At 40.7% G+C, this 22,539-nt stretch overlaps 2 protein-coding genes across 5 annotated transcripts in view; one reads left to right on the forward strand and one right to left on the reverse strand.

The window, feature by feature from the left end:
* On the forward strand, positions 1 to 12,351 carry SLC3A1 (solute carrier family 3 member 1). The gene is made up of 10 exons (XM_036379603.2): positions 1 to 454; positions 1,154 to 1,333; positions 2,281 to 2,435; positions 3,464 to 3,589; positions 5,634 to 5,753; positions 6,468 to 6,592; positions 7,734 to 7,932; positions 8,647 to 8,793; positions 10,838 to 10,954; positions 11,775 to 12,351. Exons 1-10 carry the CDS (start codon positions 58 to 60, stop codon positions 12,213 to 12,215), a joined length of 2,007 nt encoding a protein of 668 aa, XP_036235496.1. The 5' UTR covers positions 1 to 57; the 3' UTR covers positions 12,216 to 12,351.
* The window catches only part of PREPL (prolyl endopeptidase like), a 21,003-nt gene continuing 9,551 nt past the window's right edge, over positions 11,088 to 22,539 (reverse strand). Inside the window, exons 6-14 of one of the 4 annotated variants that reach the window (XM_054514207.1) lie at positions 22,045 to 22,261; positions 21,288 to 21,473; positions 19,588 to 19,791; positions 18,674 to 18,849; positions 17,078 to 17,294; positions 16,740 to 16,889; positions 15,668 to 15,794; positions 14,691 to 14,797; positions 11,088 to 13,806 (exon numbers count right to left, since the gene is read on the reverse strand). In XM_054514207.1, coding sequence (XP_054370182.1) covers positions 13,726 to 13,806; positions 14,691 to 14,797; positions 15,668 to 15,794; positions 16,740 to 16,889; positions 17,078 to 17,294; positions 18,674 to 18,849; positions 19,588 to 19,791; positions 21,288 to 21,473; positions 22,045 to 22,261 — 1,465 coding nt within the window. In that variant the 3' untranslated portion in view covers positions 11,088 to 13,725. The remainder of the gene's footprint in view (positions 13,807 to 14,690; positions 14,798 to 15,667; positions 15,795 to 16,739; positions 16,890 to 17,077; positions 17,295 to 18,673; positions 18,850 to 19,587; positions 19,792 to 21,287; positions 21,474 to 22,044; positions 22,262 to 22,539) is intronic. The other 3 variants (XM_036379600.2, XM_054514209.1, XM_036379599.2) reach the window with 3 other exon arrangements.

Genomic DNA, 22,539 nt, shown 5'->3' on the forward strand with positions numbered 1-22,539 from the left:
TCTCCAGGACAAGAACTGTCAAGTAAAACAGCTGAGGTGGAAGCTAGGAGCTTACCTATGGAGCTGAGTGAGAAGGGAGGCGTGCAGAACAATGGATTTGTTCAAAATGAGGATTTTGAGGACAAGGAAACGGCCACCAGTAGCCAAGAAGAAACACCAAAGACGTGCAGTGTTGATGTGGACCCGGTGGCTGTGGAGGAGACAGTGCTGAAGCCTTATGCTGGGATGCCAAAGGAGGTCTTGCTGCAGTTCTCCAGCCAGGCCCGCTACAGAGTCACCAGGGAGATCCTCTTCTGGCTGGTGATTGCTGGTGCCATTGTGCTGGTGTGTGCTACAATTGCCATCATTGCTCTCTCTCCAAAGTGCCTGGACTGGTGGCAGGCCAGTCCTATTTATCAGATCTATCCTCGCTCCTTCAGGGACAGCAACATGGATGGGAATGGGGATCTGAAAGGTGAGTCAGGTTTCATTCTTGCTGTGTAACAGTTGTGCGTGTATGTGTTATATGAAAAGGAAAACCAGTGGAAAAGTACAGTCCAATGGACAAAGCCACCTTAATGGAGAGAAGTAAGAGAAGTTGTCAGGCAACGTTAATAGCAGCTCACATTGTTGTGAATAAATCCAGGAGCTGTTTGCTCAAGTCAAGTCTAAGTGTGGAATTAGAAAGGAAGTTGAGAGATGGTGCTGAGAGCAAGCAGCAGCACAGCTGCTGCCAGAGTCAGACACCTCCACAAAATCAGGAGGATGAATGGTGCTGAGCACCTGGTCATGTTTGCTGGCTGCTCCTCCTAAGGAAAACTAAAGCTGACAAAGAGGGGAGAAAGATGTGTTACTTCTTGTTTTCTTCATGCTCTAGGTGTTATCAGCTGGTAAAAATGCGTGGAGATGGGGCACCTGATAGCAAGGAAGCAATGGCACTTAGCAGTAGCTGAGCTGAGACTGCCTTGCAGAAAGGGGAGGCTCGGCACCAAAATGGACAGTGCATTTATAAACAAGGAGTGATAGTCACACTGTACAGTACTGGCAGGTGAAGGGCAGAAACTGTTCTGTAGCTGCATACCATAGTGACATGTCAGGAAGATAAAGGGACCAGAGTACAAACAAAAATCTTTTGTCTTTCCTGAACAGATGATGTCCTTTTCTTTTTAAATAGGTATTCAAGAAAAACTGGACCATATTACATATTTGAATATAAAAACCATCTGGATCACCTCTTTCTTTAAGTCCCCTTTAAAAGACCTTGGATATGGAGCTGAAGACTTCTATGACATTGATCCCATTTTTGGATCAATGACAGACTTTGAGAATCTGATTGCAGCCATACATGACAAAGGTAAGCTGCACCTCCAAGCAAAGTAACTCTGATAAAAAGATGGGGACTCATGGGGACTTCAGGTTGTGCACCTGGCACTCCCTTCAAGGTGGCATTAATCAGGAGCAGATGGAGGTGCCAGCAAAGGGTACAAGGCAGCTCCACAGCCACGTGAGCTCCGTGGCTGCCTTCTCCTGCCCTTTGGCTCTGGGGCAGAGCTGAAAGCAGGACAGAGGGCACAGGGAGCTACAGCAGCAGCACAGGGGGCTGCGTGCTCTCTGCAAGGAGGATGTTTGTGGGTGGTGGGCTGGCAGCCATCCATGCTCCCTGAGGCCTATCTTACGGGCACTGGAAGGCTGGGATCAAGCTGAGGTGCATTTCTGCCTGACTGAACATGAGGGAACACATGCTTCTTTCCTGCCCTCACATCCTTGCTTTGGTGCTTTTATGCCTCAGACCAAATGTTTGCTCAGGTGTTTCTTCTTACAGCTGCTGAGCTGAACAGAAAATGGTTTGCAAGTCTGAAAATATTTGAGGTTTCAATGAAATGTCTGTTATTTAGGAAGGGTGATGAAGAATGTGTGATTACTGTAGAATGTGTGTTTCAGTCCGACTGGTGAAGTGCCTTTCTCACCTGGGAGGTGCAAGACAGATGTTGAAGTCAGAGGTAGTGAAAGTGGTTCATAACTGCAGAAATCTGATTGTTCTCTCCACTCTCCTTTCCCTCCCAAGCTGTGTTCCAGCTACTTGCAAACACCAGTCAGATCTAACTGTTTTGGTAGTCTGGTGCTTTTTGTGGGGTTTTTGTGCCACTGTCCTTCACCAGACCTCTGGCTGTGGAAGAAGCCCAAATACCGCTGATGCCGCATTTGGAAAAAATATGAATGTTGTCTTAAAAGGCTAAATGTAATGTTGAAGTGCAGGGGGAGGGTTGATGGGGTTTTTATGTTTTTGTTTTTATTTTTAAGGGCTAAAGGTGATAATGGATTTAATACCAAACCACACAAGTGACAAACACCGGTGGTTTCAGCTGAGCCGCAATCGGACAGGGAAGTACACGGACTACTACATCTGGCAGGACTGCAGGCAGGCTGCTGGCTCAGTCATCCCTCCCAACAACTGGGTAAACACGGGAAGGGACACACACACATCCCAAGCTGGGTGCCACAGGGCAGAATCAGCTGTAACATGATTCTCCTGGTGTACAGCGGGTTATAAGTGACTGGTGAGAGGCACAAACTGATGTTACTACATGAGTTAGTGCAGATTAAGATTAACAGAACCAGGTTGGGAGATCACTTGAAAAGTTCTTACTTAAAGTGAAATTTTAAAAATTACTTTTGTTTCTTCTCCTCAGTGTTAAATCTTCGTTCATTAAGCAAACACAGACACACACGAAAAAAGGTTGGGCACAACTTGTTCCTTCTGTGTATGGGTATTCTGTTCTAGAAACTGTGTCAGGTATTCTGAAGTCATAGTTGGTTACAACAAAACAATGTGGTCTTGGCTGTTGTCCTTTTTTCTGGAAAGTGCTCAGGCCAGAAAGTGCGTTGCCTATTTCAAATAGATTTATTTTAGATTAGAACCAGTGGGTGCATGATTAGGAACTTGTATATTCTAAAAACTCCAGGTGGAATTAATACTTTGTACCAATTTGTATAGTTTCTCTTTAAACTTAAGAGTCTTAAGAACTATCTTAGCTTTTGGAATCTTTTATTAGAGAGATGGTGATAAAGTTTAACATTTTTAACTTGCTGACTGTTGTTGGCCCTTCAAAGGGATAATACTAAATTGTAGAAAGCTCTAAGTTAACCAAAGCTATTTTAAATAAGTTTTAGGAGAAGTAATTCCAAAATAAATGTTCCCACACGTTTTCCCCTCTATTCCAGATATTTCCCAATGAAAGTTAACTTAATAAAAAATTTTCAAAATCTATAATACTGAACAAGAAATAGATGTGGTAAAGCACAACTAAAGGGAGAGCAGCTGGTGACAAAAAGAAATGAAAATCATAACTACCAAAATCTGTTCAAAATGTGGTCCACATTTTGTGCTTTATTTTGTGCTTGTAATGCCACACAGTTTAATATGTGCACAGGAGGAAATGTTTAAGTTAGTAGTTCTGATTGTCTCTCTCCCTTGGCTGAGCAGGTGAGCGTCTTTGGGAATTCCAGCTGGCATTTTGACGATGTGAGAAAACAATGCTATTTCCATCAGTTTGGGAAGGAGCAGCCAGACTTAAATTTTCGCAACGCTGCTGTCCAACAAGAAATCCATGTAAGTGTGGAACCCCCAGGTGCTGAGCCAAGCCAGAGCAGCTCTTGCACTGAAGCCTGTGTAGAACGGCAAGTGCAGAGAAGTTTTTTATCTCTGTTGATACAAAGACTTGTTAATTAGCCAGTCAAATGGAGGGATGGCGCCTTGTTTAGCAGAGAGATGTTTGCATTTTCGGGAAAGCAGAGGCAATGCTGATTTGAATTACAAGGAATGCCTGGGCTTGTTGATAAGGGGAAGATAGTGAGTTTCGATCTGTCCACGTGTCTGATGACTTTCTAGGGGGAACATGAGTGTTTTCACAGTGAGAGTGGTGCTGATGGTGCTGCTCGATGGAATCTCATTCCTGTTTGCACTGTTTCCTTGCTGACAATGTGGAATTCATTAAAATATGGGGAGCGGGACAGCTGCTGCTTCTTTTTCCCCTTTCTCTAAGTTATCCCTCAGCAAGTAGTACAGCCACGTCATGTGTTTAATTGAATCTGTAAGCGTTTGTCACTTTGTTCTGTTGAATTGTGGTGCATTCCTTGGGCGCTGCTCTCACAGCTGCCCAGTCCTGGGATGGTCTCTGCGGGCCTCTCCCCTCACCACGGGGTACTGCGTGAGCTTGAAGAGACAAAACGCTTCTGGTCACACCTTTTAACTCAGGCACACAATGAGAACTATTGAAACTCCAGTAGCAAAGAGATGCTGCATTTCCTATTAAAAAAAGAAAAAAAAAAAAAAAGAAAACATGAGAGCTGGGTAGTTTGTCCTGGTAACACCAACCTTTGGTAAATGTGTATGAACATCATGTTAAAGAATAATTTTTATCTAGTGTTTTAGTTCAAAATCCTGTTCCAGAAGGTTAGGGGAACTGAGCAGGAAGCAAATGGACTTCTGCAGAGAAGCTCAAGTCTTTGGTTCAGCAGCACAAGGGCACCCAAGAACAGCCACACTCAGCAGCCAGCATGTTGTGGCTTTCATGTGTAAATAGATGTAGATTGGTGCCAGTGAGAAACACATCAGTGCTTGGTGTTTGCAGTGCTGATACCCGGGTTTGCCTTTGTGCTGAGCACAGGTCTAAGCATGGATATTTTTTGGTAGATTCAGTATTGGACAGACACCGTATTGAGAGCTGCTGCTTTCAGAATGGTGCTATGAGAAAGTGCAGCTCAGTGAGGCAGTCTTTATTTGCCAAACAAAAATCTGTACAGCTTAAGTGTGCACTAATTCTACTCCAGCCTGTTCAGACAAGTGTACTTCATATGTTTTAAAAAGGCAAGTCTTTAGACTTTTTAAAAAATATATAAAAAATTATTTTTTCCTCTGATGAAGACACAACTGAAAGGACATTTGCAGAAACCACTCAAGAGGGACTGAACTTTGTTAAAACTGGGGCAATTAAAACTGTACTAATATAGTTAGTGAAGTAGGATATAGTTTTACTAATAGTGACTAACATTGGAATTTGATAGTGAAATTTCAAATCAATAGAATTTGTAATTGTTGGATAATAATTTCTTATATTCCTGAGAATCAACAAATAAGTCTGAAAAAAATGTTCAAAATTACATCAGTCAAGTAAGAAAGAACAAATGTTTTAAGAGCTCTATTGTGTTAAAGAAAATTGGTGGCACAAGGTTTGTGCAGAACAACATATTCCTGCATATTTGAATCAGTGTGTTCTAATTTTGTGCACCCATGACATGAGTGTTCATCAACAACATCACTTAGCATGAGCCCAGTTGTGTTGAGGGACGAGATTAGAAACTGCTTTTAGTGAGTCATGCCCTGGCTTTGGTCTCCTGAATTATGGGAGAAGTTAGAGACCAGTCTTTTTTTTTTTTTTTGTATGAATGAAATAGTAAGATATACTTTATTTAGCTATTAATTTGACCTTAGGTCAACATGATTCACTGTAGCTTCTAGAAAAATTTGAAGTACAAATCAAAAAATGAATTGTTATGTATTAACACCTCCTTACAAGTTTAGTTTTCTTTTTAACAGTATACTATTTTAAATGGAGTGGGCTTACTCAGACTTTTCAATTTTTGCTTTTTTCTAGGATATTATCAAATTTTGGCTCGGCAAAGGAGTTGATGGACTTAGTTTTGGCACTGTTAAATTTCTCTTAGAAGCAACACATCTCCGGGATGAGCCTCCAGTGAACAAGTCTCAGAATGAAGTAATGTTTATGTTCTGTCTTTGCTTTCTTTCCTGCTTTTCCTATGGAGGCAAGAGTGCCTGCTTTGACTCTTTTTGGTCTTAATTGTGGCTGTAGGAAAATCAGGTCAGCCTTGGGAGGCGGGTGGGTCCCAGGCACTCTGCACAAAGAGCACTCACCACCTGGAAGCCCCAGTAAGAACAGGAGCATAACTAAAAACCACTGGTATAGGCCATGTGTGGCAATGAGAGGTGATTAAACACATTCACTGTTGTTTATGTTACTTGCTTTTGCTCTGATAGTGAACTTGATGTTGTTGCCAGGTAGTGCCAGCACCATGAGACTGTTCTCCTGTGGAGCTGGGAGTCACAGGCAGCTGGCCAGCTCCAAGGTGGTGATGATGTTGTGTTACTCTATCAAGGCACTGCCCATCTTTCCAGCCTGGTCTGAGGCCACAGCTCATGCTGTGCTCACTGCTCCAGATGGGCTCTGTTGGTTAGTGCTGTGGCTGGGCTTTCCCTGCTGAAGGATGGGATCCAGAATTATCAGTCCTCTGCTACTCCAGAGTTCCTCAAGTGCAGTTCAGCTCTGTGCTGTTGGTGTTAGCATGCTGAACTCATTTCAGTAAAAATTCATGACTGGTGCACTGTCTCAGGAAAGAATGGGGAGAATTTGGAGAACTGTGAAACCTAGAACATTGGTGAACTAATGTGAAGTACTATACCCTGCTTTAAGGAGAGTATCACAGCCTATTCCCAGCTCTACCATGACTACACCACCACCCAAGTTGGTTTGCATGACATCGTCCGCAGCTTCCGTCACACCATGGATGAGTTCAGCAGAGAGCCTGGCAGATACAGGTAACCAGCACAGCTGGCCAGTCCTTTCTAATATTCATCTCCCTCTTGCTAGCAAGAAAATTGTTTTTTACTAACATAATACAAAACAGAAATGCAAATCCTCCAGTGCAGAGGCTGTACTGTCTCTTCCCCAGTGTAAGCAGAAAGGAATTGGCCCTGTTAGCTCTGCTCCATCTGTGGACTGTATAAGGGTAGAGCAGAAAAAGAAAACATTTTAGTCAGAGGTACTAATTTATCAACCCTGTGACTGATTTATTCTTTAGTTTTAATGGTGCAGTTCAAGTGAGACACACAGTCAGAGAGTGTTAAAATCACAGAAAGGTTGAATTTGGAAAGGACCTCCTGAGGTTCTCTGATCCAAACCCCCTGGTTTTTAGGGCCACCTGGAGCCAGTTGTCCAGGAACTTGTCCAGATGGCTTTTGAACATTTCCAGTAATGGAGACTCTACATCCTCCCTGAAAAGCCAGTGCCAGGGCTCAGCCACCCTGACTGGTGGGAGTTTCCTGATGTTCATAGGGAAGCACCTGTCCTGTGTTTCAGTTTGTGCCCATTGCCTCTGGCCCTGGCTTTGGGCACCACTGAAAAGAGCCTGGCTCTGTCACCTCTGCACCCTCCCTTCAGTACATGGATGAGATCCCCCTGAGGCTTCCCTTCCCCAGGCTAATCAGCCCCAGCCTTTCCTCCTGGGGGAGATGTTTCAGTCCCTAATGGCCCTAGTGGCAGACTAAGGGAAGGATTACTGTCCTCACTTCTGGCAGCGCTCCCCTAATGCAGCCCAGGATGCCCTGAGCCGCCTGCAGGGGCTCGTGGTCAGCTTGAGGGACCTTCAGGTCCTCTTCTGTGAAGGAAAGCATGGAAATTGCTGGAATGGAGTGTGTGGACATGGATTCAAAAAGATAAAACCTCAGTCAGATACTTTAGCCTTGTGTTGACTCCTGTAGATTTTTCTCCAGCAATTTCCAAGGAGTACTGCTCCTTGATTCCTTGTCTGCCTTACCATTTCTCTGTATTAGTCTTTTTTAGATGGGGAGGGGGAAGTGACCATAATTCTTAATGCTCTGTGTCCAACCATTTCTAGCTTTATTGTGTTCTGTGTAACCAAAAATGAGCCAAAAAAGCTATTTGTGTACTTCTTTTTAGATTTATGGGTTCTGATGATGATGAAAAGGAAGATATTGAAGCAACAATGATGTATTATGGAACGACTTTTATCCAAGAAGCAGATTTTCCCTTCAACTTCAACCTAATTAACATGAAAAATCTATCAGGCAACAGTATTTCTGAAGCTGTCAACTCGTGGATGAAAAACATGCCTGCAGGAAAATGGCCAAACTGGGCAGTAAGAGTTCTAGACCAACTCTCATAGGAAGGGCTTGTTCCTGTAGGGGACAGAAACCACAGACACACTCTGATTTCAGTGGGATCAGCAGCAGCCTGGGCCCGTGGCTGAGCTTGTGAAAAATCTCAGCTGCTGTAGTTGGAGTCCTTGACACTGTCCGGCTCTGCTGCCCTTCCACTCCCCTTGCAAGGATGACAGAAGGGAATTTATGATCATGCCTCTCCCTCAGTGTCTCCAATGGCTAAACCACCAGTGAGAATGGAATTGGGATAATTATCTTTTACCATAAACTGACTCACTGCAATGGATTCTGGAACCCGCCCAGGGCTAGGGCAGAGAAGAGCAGGCAGTGGAGAGCAGTTAACTTAAAACATTGATCCTCTTTTTCCTAGGAAGCATGTTTGGAATGTGCAAAGGATCTTTTTAAAGCAAGCAGAGCAGTCCTCACACAGCAGAGAAAATAGCAGAGAACTGTAAGCAGGGACAGTTGTTATTTGTCATCTCTTCCTCACTTCTGCCTCATGTGCTGCTGGCAGGACTTCTGTGTATTAAATTTTTTGGAACAGAAGTTTGTAATGGCATCAAGGTACCTCAGAGCCCTGGAAGGGAAAGAAAAAACCCCAAAACATTTACTACCTTGTTAAATTAGTTAATCAATTTCACATATGCATGAAATTTTATAATCTGTGTTTAACAGAATGACATTTTCTTCAGGTTGGAAGTCCTAATGCTGATCGGATCTCAACTCGGATTGGGAAGGAGTACATCAATGTCATGAACATGCTGCTTTTAACCCTCCCTGGCACTCCTGTAACTTACTATGGTGAAGAAATAGGCATGGAGAACATTGCATCAGAAAATGTAAGTGAAGAGCATGTAAACTCTGGTCCTGTTGTTGTTTAGTTCCAAGTAACAGAACACCCAAAAACACAAGAACTTTTGTTTTGCTAAGCAAGCCCAGTCATTCTCACTGCTTAAATGGTTTTCCATGTTCCTCATGGCAAACCTCTGTACAGCATGTGGAAATGGCCAGGCCAGAGACAAGAACCAAGGCCTGGATGTGTGTCTGAACTGGTAGACTTCAGTTATGGATGCTGATTTCTATCTTTCTCTGGATCAGTCTTGCATGGTTTCCAGCAATGGTGCTTCAGCAGAAGGAACAGCACGTGCCAGCTCTGGGCCTGGCCAGGGGTTAGGAGAGCTGTGCTGCAGACACATGAGGGAAGATAACAGAGCCATCTCCTTCCTCCCATGGAAGTGCCCTCATCATCGTGCCAGAGTCCATTATTTCCTGGCTGTTATTTAAAGGAAATCATGGTTCTGATTCTGTCCCAGCCATGGCTGTCATGGGTGTGCCCAAGCTCAGAAAAAGGGATCTGCACGAAGGGCAGGCTACCTGGTGGCAAGCAGAAGTGGCTTTCGGTCATCATGCATAGTCTGTGCCAAAAGGGAGCAGCTCACCTCTGCCTCTCCTGACTGTATTTGAGCACCATGAGAACGTGGTCCTATGGCAGATGCTGCTTTTCCTGTGGAAAGCCTGTTAGGGAATGAGGCAGCTGCTGGCAATGTTAGACATGGCATTGGCTAGCTTTGTATCAAAGGGAAAGAAGTACTTAAAGCACAGGGTCATCTCCAGATTTGTCTGATTCAGATATGGGGAAGTGATTCTCTGATTTAAAAGGAAATCTCATTTCCTCTGAGAAAACCCTAGGTCAAAGTATCTCCTGCATTTTCTTGCTGCTGCTGATTACTGCTGACAGAGTGATTCTCTTAAGAAAAGTGGCTCACCCTGAGCTCCTCAGGGTTCACTCTCTTTTAGTGGCTACCCTGTGGCTCAGGGCTTTGGAACAAATGCAAACCCACCCTTCATCCAGGCTGGAGAGGAAGGCTCCCTGATTAATGGGTGTCTTAGGAAAATGGAGAGTATTTGCTCAGGATTATACAGGCTTTAGTCCCAGCATTTCAAACACTTCAGGAGACATTGAAAGAGGTAAAGATGAGAGGCAGTGTTACCAGTGTTGAAAACTTAGGATTTTTTTCCCTGCTTTTCAGAATATGCTAAAAAGGAGAAACCCATTATTTATAATGTCACAAAGCAAAGTGACAATTTCTTTTGTTAGGCTGCTGCTCTGACAGATTGTATTGAAAAGTGTCCTTTATATGAAAAACAGTTTTCATGGAAAACAAACACTCAAAGTATGTGCAAAATATTTTATGCCCTCTTATATCATTAAATTTAAGTGTCAGATCTTTTGGCAGCTCTTCAGTAACAATGAGGAAGCTTTTTCAGAATTTTTCTGAATTCTTCAAAATGAGAACTTCAGACTTTTTCTACATCGACACTTTTTAATCAGCTAAAAGCCAGTTTTCAATAGTTTTGCATTTGGAAATAATAATTTTACCTTTCTAACACAAACAGTCCTGTCAAATTGTACCCCTTGCAAATGTAAGCTTGAAGAGTTCTGGGGTGAAAAGTGCAATACTTAGAAAATAACAGACACTGAACAGCAATTACTTGTTGTTTACTGTTATTTTAATGACATCTCTTCTAAGGACTCATTACCTCACATATTCACTCTCTGCATGTCTAGATATTTATCAGAATATCTTGGCTGTCATCAGTAAACTTTTATTCAACCATCTGTTGCAAAGGATGGCAACTCCAGTAAGAGTCATTTGGGAATTCCACGTTTTACCCAGCAATGCTGTATCTGAGATAATCCCCTCCCCTGCATTTCAGGAACTGTCTTCATTTTCTCCTTAGATTTGGACCACAATTATATCCTCATTATTTTTAACTTAAACCAAAGAAAGCAATACTGAAAGAGAGAGAATTTGGGAGAGGTGAGAACATGCTATTCAAAGAATAATTTTTATTATGCTAATCACCACTTCTATTTTCTAGGCAACCCTCCCAGAGAAATCCCCCATGCAGTGGGATGGAAAAGTTAATGCTGGTTTTACTGAAGGCAACAGCAGCTGGTTACCGGTTAACTCCGACTACCAAAGTGTAAATGTGGAAGTAGGTATCTACATGTGTAACAAACTAATGGTCTCAAAATATTTTCATTATTTTAATGTACCTATTTTGCTCTGGCTTCCTTGTAGTAGTTAGCATTGGTAGCAGGAACAAACTCAAGGGAAAAAAAAGGCACTGAATCCTCACAAGTTTTATTAGAAAAGGAAATCCTTGCACAACAAGGAGCCTACTTCATCTATATTCATTTAAGCAGAGTAGCTACAATTATGATGTTGATGCTGCAATTTGGCTCTTTAACATCCTTTTAATCCTTTTGATATTAAATTGAAAACTGGTCTCTTTTCCCCCATTTCTATTGCTATAGAAAGCACTGGTTTTGTTACAAGAACTTGACATAGACTGACTCTAACATAAGTAGAGCAGTGAATCAAACAGATTTTGCTGACCTACATTGCTGCCCAAAATTGAAGGCAGAAAAAAAAAGCTAAGATAGCAGAAATATAAAGCATGAAATAAACCCAGTGACTGGACTCAATGAAAAAGATTCAGTGTCAAGCTTTGAATGGCTGTGGCTTTCTCCTGAATCATCAGTACTGAAAGGAAGCTGGGGGAGGAAGCAATCGCTTTAGTGCTGGGGAAATGTTATGCTCAATAAACTCTGTGACTGCCACTCCACACGTGCCAAGAAGTGCACAGAAAAAGCAGATTTTCAGTGAAATTTGCAGACAGATTTGAAGAGGGATAATTGTCAGCACGGAATTCCGACAGGCACGTTCCCAGCAGCCTGGGTGGGTGTGAGAAGGGAGCTGTGTTTCCTCCCTGCAGAGCCAGGAGCTGACCCTGCTGGTGCTGACTCTTGCAGATCCAGAGCGCCTGGTCCAACTCAAGCCTGGCTCTGTACAGAGCACTGACTCTGCTGCGGAACCAGGAGCTCCCCATGAACCGAGGGTGGATGTGCCACGTCTGGAATGACAGTAACGTGTTTGTGTACGTCAGGGAGCTGGATGGGCTGGACAGAGTCTTCATGATGGTGCTCAACTTCGGCCAGGAGGCAACAACAGACCTGCAGGCCAGAGTTCCTAACCTTCCCTCTGAAGCTGTAGTAAGACTCAGTACTCATTTTAGCAATGCTGGTAAAGTGGTCAATACCAAACTTATTAAAACTGAAATGGGAGAAGGCCTGGTCCTAGAATATACAACAGCAAAGCCTGTTCATACTATGGAAGCTTTTCAAGGGAAATGTTTTGTGGCAGAAAAAGCTTGTTATTCCAAGGCCCTCAATTTACTCTATGTGAACTGTTAAGTAGAGGTGTAGAATACCTGTGCTTTCATGTTAATTTAGAAGATATTAGCTTCAGGGAAATGCTAAAAATACTCCATTTTCTTCAGCTTTTATACAAAATTATTTGTATACAAAATAAATGTCCTGAAAAATCAGATACATAATTGTCTTGTATCAGTATTTGTGATGAAAAGGAAAAAGAATGGTATCAACTTCCCCTTAGGATGTGTGGAGAAGAAAAGTAAACCTGTTCTAAAAACTGTCCTGTTTAAGCATGTATTTTTGGGAGGAGAGAGAACAGCTGCTTTCTAGCTGCTGACCCTGGAGGTTGCTAGCCTGTAAGTGCTCCTGTGGAATCCCAAGCCTGTGGCAGTTCATTGTAACTTTTTAGAAGTCTGCAGATTTGTAAAAATTATTCCAAAAGGGTGGCTCTGTATTTGCTAAAACAGGTGAACACAAGCAGGACTAGTGTATATTGTTGTGATGTTTCACCTCTTCTGTCAAATCTAATAACTCTGATTCTCCTCAAAGTTAGAAAGAAAAAGAACAAAATGTAGCTAGTATTTAATTCCACACTCATAACTGCATTTCCAGTTGATTCTCCCCTTCCCTGCTGAGTTAGAATATGTTTGCATTCTCTTATTTCTTCTCCTGCCCTAAGGCTGAGGTGAGGGGTGTGTACTTTAGTTCAGAGGAAGCAGCTGAACCAACCCTACTGAATGTCACTACAGGTGCTCTGATTTGCATTTGCTGCACCTGCAGAGGCTGATGTGGCCCTGGGTGTGCACCACACATCTCTTTTAACAAGCAAGGCACAGCAGATTTGTGCCTTGCTCAGAGGGCAGCTAAGCTATGAATCAGGCTACTCTAGTGGGGGCATTCTTTTTGTTTTACCCTCTGGAGATACTCCGGCATCTTCTGACACGTTGATTTTGTCCTTCTGAGAGATGTGGCACCTCCTTCTTAAGATTACCATGCTAGGTAAGGGACTGAAAGATTAATGTATTCAGATCAGAGTTCTGCTAAAATTCCTGTTCTTGAGAGTGCTTTTCTTTGCAGTTTGGTCAGTCCCACCACATGGTCAGTACACCATGGCTGCTGTGCAGAGAGAGAGGGCAGCAACCCCCATCACCTACATATGGGATTAGTCCTGGAAGCAGTGAGACTTGAATGTCAGATGCTTTGGAGGAGTTCTGCTGCCTTGTGTGAGATGTACCTTGGACAGGAAGGCTGCCTGTGCCAAGTGCCTGTGGCTCTCCAGTGGGGCTCTGTGTGCTGCTGCTCTGCTGGCTCATGTGAACAGAGCTGCTGCACAAACTCATTTCTGCTGGCAGCTGCTTCTGCACAGCCTGGCAGGGCAGAATTCCAGTTCTTGGTCTGTATTTTTGTAAGGCAGTGCCACACCCAGCTCTGTGTGCTTGTGCCCATAAAGCAGGGATCCGAGAGGAGAGATCCTCTGGAGAAGGTGTTTGCTTTCTGTACAAATCCAAATCTGACAGTAAGTTTCTCAGGTGGTCAGTGTGTTTGGGAGTTATTTGCAGGATTTGCTGTGATATTGGGGATGGCACACTTCCTGAAGTTCTCTGTTCAGAAAAGCAAGGTGTCTCGCAACCTAAAATAATGAAAATACTTTATTACAAGGTAAATATTTTATTATTAAAATATTACAAGGTAATATTTTATTATAAGGTAAAGTTCTTCACACTCTAAACATTCAGGCTCTTGTGCAGCCATTCTAGTAATCTTCCTTTTCTATACTAATGCTTAGAAATACCTTGTCCTAAGACAGCATGGAGCTTTTCCTGAAAGAATACATCTGGGGAATAACTGCCACAACCACCAAATTGACATTTTCTAGGATTTGTTAAAATTAAGAGTAATAAAATTAGTATCCAACTGTGACAGTCTGAGACATCAGTAAAAATATGTTAGGTCTTGGCAGTATTTTGCTTTTAACAAGCATGCTTGTAAAAAGTGCAAATTCTTGAAAGCTAACTGTAACAGCTGTGATAGCACAGATCATGCATTTCAAAATGCAAAGAACCAACCCATCATGTATGTTTTACACAATGAGGAAGATAGGAGTAAATAGTATGACAGTTTTAAGCACTTAATACCCCACAGAGCAAGACTCTTCCTGCTGGAACGATGTTTTGCACAACTTGGAACCTTTCATTCAAGTCTCCTAGCACATTACAGTGGGAATTGAACACTATTTTAAGGCTATTTCAGTAATCTGACTCTGTCACTCTCTTGTATATCTGTACAAGTATATATATGTATAAAAATAGATATAATTATATATAAAGATTGCTGGGTTTTAAAATTTTATATATATATATATGTGTGTGTGTAAAATCAGCAGTTGCTCTAGCAGTTTTTCTTTATCGTTTAAACATACATTCAATGTCTGCCCAACTACTGAGGCTGAAGTATTCCTTGAGGGGGAATATCCCCTGCACCATGTTATGGAGCTGTGCAGTAAAGGGACCATACCTCATTCAGTGAGTGCTCCCAGGATGAATCACAATGACTGCCATTTGCCTGGATATCTAGGATGATATTAGGAATCCAATTTCCTGGAACAATGAAGCTGATGATCACTTTACATTGAATGGACAAGGAAAAAATTAAGTGGGTATGTGAATTGTTTAAGAATAGCTAATTCTCCTTCTTGTCCTGACAGAATTTCTATTATTCCTTAAGAAAAAGAGAATTGTAGAGGGGCTTTCTGAATGAATTATTTGTATTTCTAATAACTGCATATTTGGAAAATATTAATCTATTTAGTGTGTTTGTTCTCCCTGAGTATTTTTGGAAAGACATGCTCTTTTCTTCCTGCACAAAGAGCACAACAGCAACTGCAGCACTGGCTGCAATTTCTCAACCAGTGCAGTTGTGCTGCTCAGAGACAGGACATCATGAAATGTAGAAAAGGTTATTCAAGATCTCTTTTGGTAATGATGGTAAAAGCCTCTCCCCAGACTGGATGGTACAAGAAATTTGTCAAGCTTGAATGTACCTTTTGCTGGAAACTCCCAAAGCTAGGGTTAAATTTCAGGTATAAAAGCACCTGTGCCTTGGCCTTGTTGTCACTCTAGCTTGGACTAAGGACCTGCAGCTTTAGCAAAGTGAGAAAAATAGGTTTTTGTATAGCAGCAAAAGTAAGATTTTTCTCCAAGGGTTGCTGAGAACTGCAGTCTGGCCCTGTCAGCAGCTGGAGTGACAGTGTGTGTTCACTCTGCACTATCCAACAACTGCCCTGTGTGGAGGCCTAGGAAAGAGTGAGCCCCCTGACAGGCTTCCAGTCTTTGGTTTTGCATCTCAGAGAGTGTTCTGAGTCTGCTGTGGAGCTGGTGATATGGGATTGTGTTTGAATTCATTTAAGGGGGAGTCAATCTCTGTGATCTTTAATTTACATGACTATTAAGATTTTGGTTAAATCCATTTATCTGTGATATTCTTATCCTTACCTTTCTTACCTGTTCTGCTGGCATGATCTAGTGCAGCCTTTCTGAGTTTCTGAACATACTGTAAAATTCCTGTTAGTGGTACCCGTTCATCATTTTCATACGCCGTGATAAAAACTGATGGATAGCACTGAGATTAAAAACCAAAACCAGTTAAACACTTGACAACTGGTCTTTCTCAAACAGTAACACATTTTTCTCTTACTATATAACTTGTTAGGGTTTATTTAAGAACTCATTTATTTCATAATTACTTAGTGTTTTCTAAGAGTTTTATCACTCTAAGTGCAAAGGGTATTTTGGTCTGAAAAATGACTTCACAGTTAGGCATAATGTACTTGCAAAAGGTCATAAAAACATCCTCTTCCCACTGATAAAGGCCTGATGCCTGTCTGCTTGCTGATGATTGCAAAAAATGAAAAAAGGGAGTAATAATCATGTAATAGTTTACCTTAGAACAATAGTTAAAGTTTATTTTTGCAATCTTTCTGCCAAGAAGTTGGTTTTTAAATAGTAAGAATTTTACTTATGGTAGCCGTGCAACCCAGCTAACACATTGTCAAATAAAGAGAGATTTCCCTTGAGATGACAAAGTCAAAGCTATAGGTCCTTTTCCCTTTCAGTGTTTGTTTTAATACCTCTAGAAAGGTATTAAATCAGTGGAAAATACCTCCACCTCCACTGGAAAATACCTCAGGTGGAGGTAGTTTCTGTCAGTGGAAAATACCTCCAGTGGAAACCTCCTTCCTCCTGTGTCTGCAAAAAATCCAGTAAAACACAGTAGAATGTCAAAACTCCCCCACAAAAGAAAGCATTTTGCATGTTGATATTTGCTACACAATAATCTATTACTTCCTAAGTCATAAAACAAAAGCAAATTTAGAAATTCATATCATTTAGGAGAAGGCATTGGGTTAATTTCAGTAGTCACTCGTGACTCCAACTATTGCAAAGATTATTACTGAAATAATGTATATTGGAGTTTTTTTAAAAAAATCAGTGATCTACTTCTGGTTTTCTTATAAACCACTACACTTTATGCCTGAAGTATTCTGCACAGAAAGCATCGTTTTACCTGTGGCTTAATATTCTGGTATGGGCAATAGCTTTTGATATACTTCATACATTTTTCATCTTCTAATGGATTTCCCCATTCTTCTTGTTCCTCAATTGTCAGTGGGAGATGAGTTTTCATCATTGTATTTAGAACATCTACGAAAGGAGCCTTAGAAGTCATTAAAAAAAAAAAGTTGGCAAATAGGACAGAGGATCTTGGATATCTGAGTCAAGATGTTCTCAAACAAATGAGGAGAGTGAGCTTTGAACTGGAATGTTTCCAATTCTGAAAGTGGTACAGTAACAGAGATAACACAGTATAATGTTATAATGTGTACAAGGTCTGCAGCAGCTCACCTGTAAAACCATAGCTCTGAGCAGGGCTGGGTCAGTGTTGCACAGGGCTCCAGCGAGAACTCCCCCAGCACTGGCAGCTGCCAGGGCTGTGTGCTTGGGCTGAGAAAATCCCACTTGGTGCAGCAGCGAGATGCAAGCCCTGAGGTCATGGAGACCTTTGAGTTTATTATGCTGACATCCATCTCTGTGCCAGCTAAGGCCCTGCTCTCCTCCACCCCTGAAATTTAATGCAATTCAAGTTGGAAACATTCAGAAAACATTACATGGCATAGCTTCAGATAACTAAAGAACAGCAGCAGCCACAGAGTGGCACATCACAGTTTGCTTTCCCAATTAACTCTTCTCCACTTTTGCCTTTATCCTTCTTTATGGCTAAAAGAGAAAACATGAAGGCAAAATAAATCCAGTCATGATGACTGGTGAAAATACTAACTGTAGAAGGGCACATGTGCTTGTGTCCTGGAATCCACAGGAAAAGCAACACTTTAGGAAATGACATTTTCATTGTAGGCAATACAAAATCAGATAATATTATCTTTTTATACAGGAAACTACAAAAATATTTCAAATACTTCCATTACTAACACTATTACTTATTAAAAACAGTAGAATAGTATTTCTGAGCTCCACACCAGACTCTCAGGAATTGTCTTCCACTTAGCTTAAATTCTGAGACTCTTAGAAAGTTGGGTTTGGGTTTTTTTTCCTCCCCTAATCTGTGAATTTCAAATGCTACTTGAAATGTTATGTTTTGTAGTACAGAATTATAAAAATAATTTATACCTCTTTCTATGCAACCACAATTTTGGTTCTAAGCCACCTGAAGCTTCTTCTTCTGGTTTCAAGTTTCAAATGGATTATTTGATTTGATTGATGCCATCTTTGGATGACAAATCCATCTTCATGTAGGACTGACCTGCATCTTAAGATTCTTAGTGGGGTGTGAGGAAGAACAGCACAATGCTTGCCACTGAGTACAGCAGACTGAATATATTTGCTGAATTTGTTTTGGGACTGGTATTTCCAACAATTATTCATTTCTCCCCTTGCCTCCCCTCCCTAAAGTGATTCTTTTGTTATCTTCCCTAGCTACTGAGAAAAATTTGAAGCCTGTTGTGCACTGGTAGATTTGTAGCTAAACTGGAAACAGATGATTTAGCCAATAAAAGAATAAGGGCTGCAGGTTAAATGCTAAGTTGTTGCTGTGGAATGTAAATCGCTTTTAGAAGACACAGACTGAGCATTAGCACACAATGCACTCAGAAGGAGAGGGAGATAACATGTCATGGCAATTTGAGCATCTAACCAAATTTTTTCTTGAGCAAAGATGAGACAAGAAGTAATGAGACTTGAAAAGATTAAAAGGTACATACAGCCATCATGTAGATTTAGGAAACCTAAAATGTAGTGTGCTTTTGTGGTTTTTTTCCCTGAGGTAAATTTAAAAACTACCTAAATAAAAAAATCTAACAAAATATGAATAATTAGGTATAGGTACACACACACACAAAAAAAGGTGCATCTTCAGTTGTACATGAACAAGTACCTGTGTATCCTGCAAAATAAAATCTTATTTCCATTTTATATTTGACTTACCTAACATGGCAATATGCTAATATCCAATCCTCTTCAATTAACATCAGCTTCTCTTCTTTAAAGCTCATGTTCAAATCTATGCCATAAGCTCCATATACATGAACTAGAAGTGGTCTCCTGTGTAGCTCTTTAGAATTCTTATTATGAAAAACTGTAATTGGCACCAAAGTTTCATCCTGGAAAAGAAGGAGTAGTTTTACAATAAGGGACATTGCAGAAATCTCAATGACACATGGCAATGAAAACTTCAATTATTTATTTTAAAATGTGGTTTTTTGATTACAGTAATTTTTTTTCACTTAGAGTGTACAAAGCACTCTTGAAAAATAAAGCCTGAGACTGAACCTCTGCTGTGTGGGCTTACAGATGCAGAGTATAAATTCATTTAAGTGCAACACCTGAGGAGTTTTTAAAATACCAAAGCACCCAAGTCTTCCTTCCCCCTTTAACACCAAGAATATATGTTATTATCAATAGAGTTTACCACTTACCACAGTACAAACTCTTTATTAACATCTCCAAATTTTTAAACTCAGGCTGTTAAAACTTTCCTTTCTTGATCTGCACTGTGCAGCTGGTTGTGGGGTGTTCTTTTCAACAGCTGGCACCTTTTTCATTTATCATGTGGAGTACAATACCATTACATCAACTAGCAATTCTCACTTATACTAAGCTTCTTGACTCATCGTGTGCTGTTATCTCCTGTGGAATACCCAGGTTAATGGAAAAAAAAAATCACGACTCTTTCTTGTTCTTCTCTGTAGCACTGAAGAAAACACCCACTGTTTAATAACTATAGCACCAACTGCTCTTTACATTTTTTAATCTCTGTTCCCTGCCAAATGCACTTTCTTTAAATGGGTGGGGAGGAAGGAAAGAATAAAAGGAATGGGAAAAAGACGGAAAAATCTTACCTTGCTTTTAGCTAGTAAACGTGTAGTGTGACAATTTGTAATAATTGGTACCTCTTGCACAGCTTGCTCAATGAGATTATTTTCTTTAAATGAATATGCAAAACGCTTAGGGGGGTGTACTGGGGAGGAGAGCTGAAAATAGCAGGTGCTGGTGCTATGTTCAGGATGAGATTCCAATTCAAATTCACAGGCCCACGTAGGTAGCTGAGAAAACATGGCATTTCAAGTGAGACCCTTACACTGCTTCTGTAAATTTTGCTTAATATGTCCTTCAGAGTAAAAGACTTTGGATATTAACTAATTATCTTAGTTTGTATGTAGCACTAATTATCTTTGTATGTAGCTTTGGATATTAACTAATTATCTTAGTTTGTATGTATGTATTTCGTTTAAATCCAGTAACAAAACAGTCAAGAAGTGAAAGACTGGTGAACTTTTCCCCCAAAACCATTAGATAAAGTTGGACAATGAATTAAAAACAAAAAATAAATTCAAATTCAGTTCAAAATGGGTATTAGTGCAGACATTTTAAAAGAAAACATTTGAAATTATTCTGCATCAGTTTTATTTTTTAGATCCTATTTTCCTTACATTTCCAGTTCTACTTCAACACGTTATACAGCCAAGTCAATGTCAGCTATTATGCTTTTACTGTGAGTTAGCTCAGTAATGCTAAGCCACTGAAAACCCCTGCCTCTTAACTTTGTTCCTAGTGCCAGCCATTGTGAAGAACAAAACCTTTTCCTGGCACATTCACCCTCAGATACTTACTGTTATTATATTTAAGGTTTTTAACTCTGCTAAGAATGAAAGAAATCAAGATTCATTCTTTGAGAGCAGCAGGGACATAGCCAAACCCTCTGCCAGACCATTACTTACTTGGGTTAGGTTGCTAGAGGCTTCTGAAAAGGCAGCAGAAGTCCAAGTTCTCCTGAGTAACTACAGGCCCTTTCTGAATAAATAAACTATGGCCATTTTAAAAAATTGAAGATTTTGGAGACCATACGGTGTACTTTGTCAAAAACCTTTTTCTGTAGCAGTTTTATAGAGTGCAGCATTGGCAGCTTGTTGCAATAAACTTGTGAGTTGTTCAGACTGTTATTTTTCAGGAAAACAAATCAATTAAATATTTCACCTGAATGATCTTCAGAAATTGGATTTGGCTTAAGTCACTTTGTTTTTAATCCACAGGTATTTAATAACTAGAGAATGGAAGCAAATCCTTTGCACCAATTGTACTGAATATCAACTCTTCCCATTTATTATGGGACAGTGTCCATACTTGTTTTCTGAACAAGTATGGTTTCCGATTTCTTTCTCCTGTGGGAGGGGCCTTGCTTACACCAATGAGTGTAGGCAAAAAAAGGCTCAGTAAAACTAAGTAGAGCATTTAGGGAACTAAGTCCTGTTTACATTAGAAATCAGCTGTATTGTCAAGAGCTTGACTGTAATCTGTTGAAGAAAGAAGTGGCTCACAGGATAGCTGAACTTTCTAAATGCTGCAATAAGCCATCACATCAAATCCTGAAGAACAGCCACAGGTAGTACAATTAGTCATAATGATGAAATTTCCAGTATTAATAGTTTCTAAACCACTTTTTGCTTTTGGAATTTATCTTTGCTTTCAGTATGTTATGCCAAAAAAAAAAGGAAAAGAAGCTGGAAAAATATTATGCTGCTTAAACCAAGCTAAAACATACCTTTATCGACTGAACTGAGTGTGAAACAAAAGAAATCACATTTAAGTAAAGATGACCAGCGTTCTTCAGGAACATAATACAGTCATCACTGAACATCTCAAAGTCTACTAGCTTGGTTTTCCTTTCCAGTGCATAAACTAACTGCCAGTTCTCCTTGCCACTGGAAGCTACTGGTGCCTTCATCAACTATAAAAAAAACAAAACAAAACACCCTTGTATTACTAAAATGTACTAAGAGTTACAAATGAGAGGTACAGACTTATAGGCGATCTCATACATTTTTCTTGCAAAAAAATACTTATTTGTATTTGGGGTGTTTGCCTGTCTAAAACTGGAGATTTTTAAACTCCCTTTACTTAGGCAAAATGGAAGAACAATGCAGTAACATTTGGAGAAGACAAAGTCTCAAAGATTACTCTACAGAAGACTGTAATGCAGTAAGTGCTTTCAGTGTGGCCAGCACAGTTGTAGGTGGGTTTGATTACACAAAGTGAGATCACCAACTTTTGATACAGGGGAAAAGACTGTTGAAGCATAGAAACTTCTTGATGCTGTCAAAGGAGTTAGGATCAAACTGGCCTCCTACAGGTGAGACTCCATGCAGCACTATCAGTCTTTTTAATCCATGCAGTTCTCTCTCTTAATTTATTTCAGTAAGCTATGATGAACAGAATTAAAAGCCAACCTTACTATTTCTATATGACCTACAATAGGCATCTAAATTAATCCTATGAATGTAATTATCAGTCAAAATTGCCTTATATTCTGCAGGTTCTCCATATGTAGTAAGAATGTACAACTGGTCCTTCCTGTGCTCAATGTGGTAAATGAGCCCCGTGGTTCGTGCTTGTACAAGAGCAGGTGACTCAAAGGGATGTCTGCAGTCAACCAGCCAAACTTCTGAGGTTGTCTTGCTGTTGCTGTTGATAGTGAGAAAACGCCTGTCTTTTGTGCAATAAAGGTCTACAAAGAATCTGTAGGGAATCATTGAAAAAAAAGAAAAGAAAAACTTAAATTTTATCAGTATTTTAAAATACATCAGTTGTTTCAGAATCATGGGCTTCCATCTTCAAGGTAAGAAACAACATTTCTGTAAGCAGACTGGAGAAATTTCAGGCTACTTGGCTCCCAGACCCACTTCTGCTGCATTTACCCTGGTATTTAGAACCCTTCAATCTTGTGTGAAACCTGAAATCTGCAAGGAAAGCAATTTAGTTGTTGCCCAACTAAATCCAGGTTTTTGTATTATTGA

Source organism: Molothrus ater, chromosome 3 (assembly GCF_012460135.2).
Source record: "Molothrus ater isolate BHLD 08-10-18 breed brown headed cowbird chromosome 3, BPBGC_Mater_1.1, whole genome shotgun sequence".
NCBI lineage: Eukaryota > Metazoa > Chordata > Aves > Passeriformes > Icteridae > Molothrus > Molothrus ater.

Bases quoted from the DNA above. Each gene is read 5' to 3' on its own strand.
- SLC3A1 (XM_036379603.2), top strand. From the start codon at position 58: ATGGAGCTGAGTGAGAAGGGAGGCGTGCAGAACAATGGATTTGTTCAA. The intron at 2,436-3,463 runs GTAAACACGGGA...TTGGCTGAGCAG, and splicing joins TCATCCCTCCCAACAACTGG to GTGAGCGTCTTTGGGAATTC. The intron at 6,593-7,733 runs GTAACCAGCACA...ACTTCTTTTTAG, and splicing joins AGAGAGCCTGGCAGATACAG to ATTTATGGGTTCTGATGATG.